Source organism: Sinocyclocheilus grahami, unplaced genomic scaffold (assembly GCF_001515645.1).
Source record: "Sinocyclocheilus grahami isolate Dianchi unplaced genomic scaffold, SAMN03320097.WGS_v1.1 scaffold1454.1, whole genome shotgun sequence".
Lineage (NCBI taxonomy): Eukaryota > Metazoa > Chordata > Actinopteri > Cypriniformes > Cyprinidae > Sinocyclocheilus > Sinocyclocheilus grahami.
In genome coordinates, this window is record NW_015506633.1 from 152,542 (window position 1) to 163,253 (window position 10,712).

Here is a 10,712-nt window from a genome sequence, read left to right on the forward strand (position 1 = left end):
AGCTGCCGGTTATCAGGACACCTGAGGAAAGGGACAATCGAATAACAAAAACAACGAAAACAGACAATTAAAATAAAGAGCTGACTCTAAACAATTTTGACAAACCAGTCCTTCCTGTAAATTTGTGTGGTAAAAATCATTGTCTTATGAAATGCATTAAAACAGCACAGGTTGCTCATTAGAAATATTTGCCAAGTCAAGCATCACTACAACTAAAACCTGAATGGAAAAGCTTGACGTTTGCATAAACAAGTCATAGATATAGAAGAAAACTGACATGAGTTTATGCACTTTATGACAAGTTTTGATTGTTTGGGCACAAAGACTCCTGAGAAGCTGACATAATTAACCCAAGAAAGAGACTAAAAGTGTTGAACCCACAGCTGTTAAACGTTTTGTATTCTTTTCAGTTAAATCTTCAGAAATGTGCTTTAAAAAAAAAGTTATACATTGAATGAAAACCTAGAAAAATGTACTTAAGTGCCCACCCACCCAGAACACCCTAGCAACATGTTAACAATCAATCAGAACAACCTTAGCAACTGCTTAGTAACACCCAAGCAACCACTAAGAACACCCTAGCAACCATATAGCAACACAATATCAGAACACCTTAGCTATTGCAAGGTAACATCCAGGCAACCCCCATTACACCCTAGCAACTGCTTAGTAACATTCTAGCAATTACCCAAAACAACCTAGCAACTACATAGCAACACACTAACAACCAGTCAGAACACTTCAGCCAACTGCATAGTAATGCCCTAGCAACCACCCATAAAACCCTAGCAACTGCTTAGCAACCACCCAGCAAACACACAGCAACACGCTGGCAACCAACCACAACACCCTAGCAACTGCACAGCAACACGGAAAACCCTAGCAACCACATAGCAACACATTACCAGTCAATCAGAACACCTTTGCAACGGCATACTAGTAACACCCTGGAAACCAACCATATCACCCTAACAACTGCTTAGAAATCCTAGTAAGAATATCAAAGCATCCATCAACAACACCCAAGCAACTCCCTAACAACCGTGCAGAACACACTAACAGCCACTCAGAACAACTCAGCAGCTGCATAGCAACACCCTGGCAACCAACCAAAGCACTTTAGAATCGAGCTGGGGAGTTTTGCACAGGCAAATGGCAATCACAATATCTTCAAAAAAAAAAAAAGGTAGTGTACTTATTAAAAGGCTATAACAGCTGAATCTGAAAAGGCCCGAAAACCCGCAAGGACTCATTCCAACAGCAGCATGATGACACCTGCAGAAGTCAACATGACTACAAGCGAGTCCTGGCGCTCAGTCACCGAACAACGCGTCCTATTCAGGAATGAATTTGTCATTCTACATGATGTCCCAAAGGTAACGGCACGTACGCGTTCAAACACCGCGCTGGCCTCCTCTTGACAGATGTTGCGCGGTAAAGTCTGCATAGCGTCTAAAAGCCACAACAGCGTGAAAGAGGAAAGCCAGATGCTACAACCGTACACGGCGACGGCAAAACACAGCGGCGGCCAAGGATGGGAAAATTTGCCAACAACGCCAAAAAATCCTGGGTGTCCCCACTGTAAACCCAACACGCCAGCAAGCACATGGGCGTCGTCTCGCGACGGGACACCGTGTTCCACCCGCGTGCACGAGATGCCAAAACGAACGCCGTTCATCATTTCCAAAAGAATTTGCGAATTTCTGCTAAGTGGCTTGTTAAGGAGCTGACAGCGATCCTCCAAAGGAAGCACATGCAACAGCTTTCCAGTGATTTAGACTCATTCGGGGGCAGTAAAACTTCATCTAGAACACATGCTCCAGCAGTAAACAGCACTCCAACAAGAAGCGACTTGGAACACAACTGAAGCGGTGAACTTTGACCCAAACGCAAGAAAAGCACCGCATGGCGATCGGTCAAGTTCGCGCCATATGCGTCCAATGTGTGTCGTGGAATCTGAACATTCATTTTCATGAAACGCAAGAGAGACATTCTTGGCTTTATCGTCTGCGTCACGCCCACCGCTCGGCACATCTGTCGCTGATGGACCCTGGCGAGCCGCGAGTATCTGGCCCGTCGCTAACCATGTGCAGCTACTCAACATCTGCTTCTGATATTGTGTACTTGCTACATTCTTGAAACTGATTTCTCTCCCGCATTTGTCCTGCTTCTGTCGGTCGTACCAGTGCATTAAGGAGATTCAGTTTAATTTCATTTAATTCGCCGAAATACAGATCATCACATATTGTACATCTGCTATAGGGCTCGACATACGTTTTCACTCAATTAAAACAGTTCTGGTGCACACTGCTGCTTATTTTGGTCACAAAAGCCTACAAAGAAGAGAACATCTGATTAACATGTAAAGCAACCAATCACAGTTTGTGGTGTGCAGTGTTTAAGTTGACAAAATGCTAAATTATCCCTATCTATATTCTAAATCCACTTTATTGCTCTTATTTTGAAAGATTTATCCATGCATATATAGGCCTATATATCTTTTTTTTTACAAATTTGACCTTGTAACTTTTTATTAAAATATTACGACTTCATGAATATCATAACTTTATCTTTCAGTGAAATGATGACATCCCGGACTTCTCCAATCATTTTGTTTGCCTAAACCTTTCGTAAAATCAACTGCAAGCTCGGATTCAGATCTGCATCCATCCAATTAGCAACCGATGGATGGAAGCAAGACCCCACGCTTTTGTATTTGTTGATAAAATGACGTGACAGTATGGAAGAACAGCTCTGTCGCTTCTATCCGTTACGTTTGGACTTTAAATAAAGACGCAAAGTACAGAAAACCCAAAAGCTCAGAGAAATAACTGCCTCAAATAAAACACTTGATGCCGTTTAAATGCCAAACATTGTTCTTAGTTCTTGCTCAATAGTTCTTGCTTTATTAACCCAGTACAACGACTTCGTTTCCAAATGGATCAATTAAAAAAAATGGTACTTCGCTCCAGGAAGCTGACAGCCAATCAGATTGCCAGATCAAAAAAAGTCTGAAAGCTCGTCACTTCTCCCAAAACAGCTACATTAAATAATTATAAAAATGGGACACGGCATCAGAAATATGAAGTCAACGATATAGTGATTCATAATTTCTGCATGATTCGTACATCATGACCCTGACATGTGGAAACAGAAGGTTTTTCCAGCCGGATTAACGTTTCTCTGATTATTCTCTGAAAGGCTAAAAGTTACTAATGATTATAATACAGGCAGTTTGTACTAGGGTTGTTAATGATTCATTAATCACTGATTAATTGTTGTTAATCATTTAACTGATCAAGAGCAGTAATAAAGCAAGCAAACAACAAATAATTAAACTAAACCAAATATCGTGCAGCAGCGGTTCATGGTCAAATTCCATTTTAATGCTTCAAACTCAAGGAATCACCATCAGTATCCACACAGCTTATAAATATTGCTAAATATAATGCCAATAAATACAGCTCACATTGACAATACTGATAAAATCAACAGAACACTTCTAATTTACCAATGTTTTATCAACATTCTGATACTTTTGACATTCTTAATTAGTTCATATGTTGACTACAGCCACTCACAAGCAGCCTGGCAACTATTTCAGCCAATCACTGCGCTCCTGGAACTCACTCGACCAATCACAAGCAATCAGCCAACCACCCTCGCTCGCTACAGCCAATCACAAGCACCCCAGCAACTCCGCCAGCCAATCACCAGCACCCACTCGGCCTCCATATATGGAATGCGGTGATGTCACGAAGGGAGGCATGTTCTGTTAACCACCTTCTCCTCTTCCATGACATTAATTACGCTTATTAAACGAGAACAGAGAGCAATTATGAACGGTCCAGGATCCCGCAGTCTGACAGACTGTTCTGCCAGCTCTCTGCCGTCACACTGAAAACACAAATTAAATAACAGCATCCCATTGAGCAGCGGACCAAAGCACAAACCCTCAACATCACTGTACTGACTGCACTTACCAAGAGCGCCACCATGTGGCTCAATGCAGAACTACAGACAACTGGGATGAAAACAGCATGTTTTTAGCATAAATGCACCGGTGCCGGATTCACGAAATACTCACACAAAGAATACAATTCTTTATTCTTGAATAAAAATATAAAATATAAATAAATAAAATAAAAATAAAACAAAAGTACTCTCATTTTCGAACTTAAAATATTTTTTCCTAAAAAAAAAATTCTTAAAAATATCCATACAATCAGATATCAACAAAGTCATTTTCTTCTTAATTAATATTATTAAATATTGCATACCTATATACCTATATATATATATATTTAAAATGCTACATGATGACGCACACACTGAACTTTAGATATTAAATAATAGTTATAGTATTAATTTGATGTTGTTACATTAATATTACATTTTATAATATAAAAAAATAATATATAGACATTAAATAGATATTACATTATTTTTAAACCAAATTAATATTATTATACAATTTTCATTTTAAATTATTGTAATTTTCTTAAGAAAAATATGTTCTTAAGAGAAAAAATACGACATACACACTGAACTTTAATAATCAGATATTAAATAGTAGATAATTATATATAGGTATATATTAAATCAATGTTAATTAATATTAAAATATTATTTGTATTAGTGATATTATTATTATTAAAATTATATTAACATTTTTCTTATCTACTTAAGAAAAAAAAAAAGATGTTCTTAACGCTTTCCTTGTGTGTTTCCATGTTTTCACTCCTGAATGAGTCCAGAATCACTTGATCAAAAACACAGGCAAGGAAGACGCAGAACTGAGCGATCTCATATGCAAGTAGATGCATATGAAAAATAATGCGATCATCAACAATAAAGAAAAAATACGACATACACACTGAACTTTAATAATCAGATATTAAATAGTAGATAATTATATATAGGTATATATTAAATCAATGTTAATTAATATTAAAATATTATTTGTATTATTGATATTATTATTATTAAAATTATATTAAAATTTTTCTTATCTACTTAAGAAAAAAAAAAGATGTTCTTAACGCTTTCCTTGTGTGTTTCCATGTTTTCACTCCTGAATGAGTCCAGAATCACTTGATCAAAAACACAGGCAAGGAAGACGCAGAACTGAGCGATCTCATATGCAAGTAGATGCATATGAAAAATAATGCGATCATCAACAATAAACCGCATATAAATGAAAACTGCCTAATGTTACTGAGTGAAACAGTGACCCTGGAAGTGCTAAAGGCTTTGCTTTGATCATCGAACTGAATATGATCCAGATTTAGTCTTTTCTCAGCGTTTTTGATCAAAGTGTTGCTTTTTTTTTAATATAACTCACCTTCATTTAAGTGTTGAGAAAAAAAGAATGCTTGAAGCTAGAACGAAACATGCGACATGCTCTGTCGCATGTTCAGATATTTCCATAAAACGAAATATTCAGGGGGCCATGAAATTTTAGTGAAAATGATCAAAAACGCTGGCGGGGAAAGAGTTAAAAGAGAATGTTTGAGAACTTAAGAATTGCACTTTATGAATTTAGCTTTGATCATCGAACTGAATATGATCCAGATTTAGTCTTTTCTCAGCGTTTTTGATCAAAGTGTTGCTTTTTTTTTAATATAACTCACCTTCATTTAAGTGTTGAGAAAAAAAGAATGCTTGAAGCTAGAACGAAATATTCAGGGGGCCATGAAATTTTAGTGAAAATGATCAAAAACGCTGGCGGGGAAAGAGTTAAAAGAGAATATTTGAGAACTTAAGAATTGGTCAAGAATTGCACTATTTTTATGAATTTATCTTGAAAAAAAAAATAAAAATGTACGATTTTCTTGAATTCGACCCCAGTTTAATGTGGTGCAGATATCGGGACTCTTTCCTGTCGAATCGATGAAACCGAAAGACAAATATTCATAAACCCATAGACTTACGCTCTTCTGAAGACGGTGCGGTTCTCCCGATGTTTGCTGAACACTTTGGGCAGAAACCTCAGGGTGACTTTGACAGCTCTGGCTTTTCTGATCATCCACATGCCCTTAAATAGCCAGAAAGAGAGAGGTTTAACCCCTACTGTTTTCCCCTGAGGTGCCACACATTGAGTAGATATCCACAGCTCTCACCTCCTTCGGGTGCCGGTGGCTGCGGAGCAGGACCCTGTCTCTGTTGGACTGCTGTGTCAGTCGAGCCGTGTCCTCCAGGACCCTGTAATCTACACCACAGCACACCTCAGCGATCACACTCATTCACCTGCTCCTGTACAGAGCGCTGCAGATACTCACCGTTGAGCAGGTTGATTTCGTTAAACTCCGCGAGAGGGACAAACGCCGTCTTGTCCCGAACACCACAGCATCCCGACACCATCTTGTGCTGCTGGACGCAGGCCAAACTACAGCAGACCAAACGATAAACAAACAAAACAGAATACACGCTTGAAGAACATTGTGATGTTGTTAATTGTCAAAACTTATTATAACTCCGAGATTTGATCACAGTACTAACTCTGATTACAGTGATACAGAAGTCAGAAAGAGCTTTATGGCCAAGTATGTTTGCACATACAAGATGTCACAAGATTCCAGTACACAGAGACAACAACAACACACCGATAATAAAAATAAGACGTGAAAAATATGTTTTTGTCATTATATTAGTAATAATATTATATTTATAATAATAAATTATATTATAAAACATATAATATTTATTAAAATATCTATTGAAATAGAACTAGATATCATAATATCTAGTCATGATATTAAATAAATATTTTTATATTAAACATCATACTGATAAATCTTTGAACAGTATTGTAGTGCACAGCATAAATGAGTACACCCCTCTCTGATTAAATATAAAATATGTATTTTCTTAAGGATCACTAATATAATTCATAGAAAGATGGCAAAATTTAAATGTATTAAACATATTCTTAATAAAAACAGATATGCCATTAATATCTGTAAAATAAGAAACGTAGCTAATTTTTGTTTAAATGAAGGATTGCAGAAATGAGTACACCCTAGATTTAATTCAGAAAATGTATAATATTCTAGTACTTATGTTCTCCAGCACTTAAAGTACACTGCTCTGACTCTTCTTGGCGCTGAGTGTACAAGTTCATGAGAAATGTTCACATCTGTGCTGTTTAACTCCTGGAGGACGACCTCCTTGAATGCTCTGGTCTTTAATGAGGAGTGTTGCTCAGCTCGTCTCTACAGAATCCCCCACAGCTGCTCAAGAGTGTTAAGACTGTGTGAAATACAAAGCTTAAAGTGAAGACCTGATTATTTCAGGGGCCTTTTCACAATTCCATTGTGTTTGAATTTCTGTGGTACTTCTGCTATATTTTCACACTTAAAACAATAATTTGGTATTCCTCTTGTGCCATTGTCCTCTTTTATGCTAAGAAATAAGTCACCTGGCAGTTCTCTCTCAAGTGGTTTCATTGTTGTCTGTATAAATCCTGAGTATGATTCAGTGGGCTATAACGCTTAATTATCAAGAATTTACTTACCTTTAATAGTTTTGGTTCAACATACTTACCTGTTGATCAATACTTGCCTTAATCTTTTACCAGAATTTATTTTGTTTTGTTTTATTTAGTAACTTTCAGGAGGATGTACTCATTTTTGCAACAAAACATTTTATCACTTTGATAAAATGAGTGTGTGTGTGTGAGTGTGTGCGAGAGTGTGTGTGAGTGCGTGTGTGAGAGTGTGTGTGTGTGTGTGTGTGTGTGTGTGAGTGCGTGTGTGTCAGTGAGTGTGTGTGAGTGCGTGAGTGAGTGAGTGTGAGTGCGTGAGTGAGTGTGTGTGAGTGAGTGCGTGTATGTGTGAGTGAGTGAGTGAGTGTGAGTGCGTGTATGTGTGAGTGAGTGAGTGTGAGTGTGTGTGTGAGTGTATGTGTCTGTGTGTGAGTGAGTGAGTGAGTGTGAGTGCGTGTATGTGTGAGTGAGTGAGTGTGAGTGTGTGTGTCTGTGTGTGAGTGGAGTGAGTGAGTGTCTGTGTGTGAGTGAGTGAGTGAGTGTCTGTGTGTGAGTGAGTGAGTGTGTGTGAGCGGAGTGAGTGAGTGAGTGTGTGTGAGCGGAGTGAGTGAGTGAGTGTGTGTGAGCGGAGTGAGTGAGTGAGTGTGTGTGAGCGGAGTGAGTGAGTGAGTGTGTGTGAGCGGAGTGAGTGAGTGAGTGTGTGTGAGCGGAGTGAGTGAGTGAGTGTGTGTGAGCGGAGTGAGTGAGTGAGTGTGTGTGAGCGGAGTGAGTGAGTGAGTGTGTGTGAGCGGAGTGAGTGAGTGAGTGTGTGTGAGCGGAGTGAGTGAGTGAGTGTGTGTGAGCGGAGTGAGTGAGTGAGTGTGTGTGAGCGGAGTGAGTGAGTGAGTGTGTGTGAGCGGAGTGAGTGAGTGAGTGTGTGTGAGCGGAGTGAGTGAGTGAGTGTGTGTGAGCGGAGTGAGTGAGTGAGTGTGTGTGAGCGGAGTGAGTGAGTGAGTGTGTGTGAGCGGAGTGAGTGAGTGAGTGTGTGTGAGCGGAGTGAGTGAGTGAGTGTGTGTGAGCGGAGTGAGTGAGTGAGTGTGTGTGAGCGGAGTGAGTGAGTGAGTGTGTGTGAGCGGAGTGAGTGAGTGAGTGTGTGTGAGCGGAGTGAGTGAGTGAGTGTGTGTGAGCGGAGTGAGTGAGTGAGTGTGTGTGAGCGGAGTGAGTGAGTGAGTGTGTGTGAGCGGAGTGAGTGAGTGAGTGTGTGTGAGCGGAGTGAGTGAGTGAGTGTGTGTGAGCGGAGTGAGTGAGTGAGTGTGTGTGAGCGGAGTGAGTGAGTGAGTGTGTGTGAGCGGAGTGAGTGAGTGAGTGTGTGTGAGCGGAGTGAGTGAGTGAGTGTGTGTGAGCGGAGTGAGTGAGTGAGTGTGTGTGAGCGGAGTGAGTGAGTGAGTGTGTGTGAGCGGAGTGAGTGAGTGAGTGTGTGTGAGCGGAGTGAGTGAGTGAGTGTGTGTGAGCGGAGTGAGTGAGTGAGTGTGTGTGAGCGGAGTGAGTGAGTGAGTGTGTGTGAGCGGAGTGAGTGAGTGAGTGTGTGTGAGCGGAGTGAGTGAGTGAGTGTGTGTGAGCGGAGTGAGTGAGTGAGTGTGTGTGAGCGGAGTGAGTGAGTGAGTGTGTGTGAGCGGAGTGAGTGAGTGAGTGTGTGTGAGCGGAGTGAGTGAGTGAGTGTGTGTGAGCGGAGTGAGTGAGTGAGTGTGTGTGAGCGGAGTGAGTGAGTGAGTGTGTGTGAGCGGAGTGAGTGAGTGAGTGTGTGTGAGCGGAGTGAGTGAGTGAGTGTGTGAGTGAGTGTGTGTGTGTGTGAGTGAGTGAATGTGTGTGAGTGGTGTGTGTGTGTGTGTGTGTGTGAGAGAGTGTGTGTGTGAATATGTGTGTGTGTGTGTGTGAGTGTGTGTGAATATGTGTTTGTGTGAGTGTGTGTTTGTGTGAGAGTGTGTGTGTGTGTGTGTGAGTGGGGGTGTGTGTGTGTGGGGGTGTGTGTGTGTGTGTGTGTGTGAGAGTGAGTGTGTGTGTGTGTGTGTGTGTGTGTGTGTGTTACCTGCAAGTGTGTTTCCTGCAGCTCGGGCATCTGTATTTCGCCTCTTTAGTCTCACAAACATCACAGCTGAAAAGTCATATGCAAGGATACGCAAATTAGCATTATAAATAGAAAAAGTGACTAAAAGTCGATACAATGCTGATATACACAGAATACAACAATATGCGTAAAATATTAACAATATAATTTGCGCAGTATTCTGTTTTTTACACCGCAGTGCAGCGATGGACTGGTAAATACCACGGTACGTTAAATATACTATGGTACTGAATTATACGTTTCTGATATTGTTTCTAACTGCAAACAGAGGTTTTAGCTGAGTTTAACGTTACACAAGCGAATATATACGACAAGACTAGCAGAAACACTACACAGGTGTAAACAGACACACACAATCACTGCGATTTTGCCATATTTACATGCTTAGACTACAGTAACTGACCTGGACAAAGCCATCTTGCGCTTAACTCCTCTCCGATCATCACCTGCTTTACCGCTGTTGTCCATGACAGGTAACATATTCACCTCACCAGCACAGGACAGCTCTTACATGGATTCATTCGCTTCTCTCTGACCAAAACACCGACCACGTGCTGCGCTCCACACGCGTCTGCCGTATTCTGCGCTCTCTTTACGACAGTTTACGACAATCGAACAGCAGTGTTGAAAATTACGACCGAATCAAGGGTGTAGAATGTAGTAGGAAATATTTCTCAAATATGTATTACAGTATATATTGATAAACTGAACGTCCAGCGGATATTCTCCAAAATGGCACCAGGGTGATGCGGAGGAGATGAATTGTTGAATAAAGTCGTTTTTTTTCTTTTCTTTTGCGCACAAAAAGTATTCTCGTAGCTTTGTATAATTGAAAGTCACATGGATTATTTTACAGATCTCCTTACTACGTTTCTGAACATGGGAACATTTCAGTTGCGTTGCTGTCTATGCAGGGTCAGACAGCTCTCAGATTCCATCAAAAATATCCTAATTTGTGTTCCGAAGATGAACGAATGATTTATGGGTTTGAAACGACATGAGGGTGAATAATTATTGACAGAATTTTTGGGTGAACTAACCCTTTAACAAAAATTGCAATAATTTTACACCTTAAGAAGACAAAGGATGAATATAGAGATGCATCTATCTATCTATCTATCT

At 40.2% G+C, this 10,712-nt stretch overlaps 1 protein-coding gene across 1 annotated transcript in view; it reads right to left on the reverse strand.

Moving 5' to 3' along the window:
• The window catches only part of LOC107570413 (box C/D snoRNA protein 1-like), a 45,244-nt gene extending 35,029 nt beyond the window's left edge, over window positions 1–10,215 (reverse strand). Inside the window, exons 1-5 of the mRNA XM_016256643.1 lie at window positions 9,994–10,215; window positions 9,552–9,617; window positions 6,282–6,388; window positions 6,123–6,211; window positions 5,934–6,037 (exon numbers count right to left, since the gene is read on the reverse strand). Coding sequence (XP_016112129.1) covers window positions 5,934–6,037; window positions 6,123–6,211; window positions 6,282–6,388; window positions 9,552–9,617; window positions 9,994–10,070 — 443 coding nt within the window. The 5' untranslated portion in view covers window positions 10,071–10,215. The remainder of the gene's footprint in view (window positions 1–5,933; window positions 6,038–6,122; window positions 6,212–6,281; window positions 6,389–9,551; window positions 9,618–9,993) is intronic.
• Window positions 10,216–10,712: the final 497 nt, after the last annotated feature.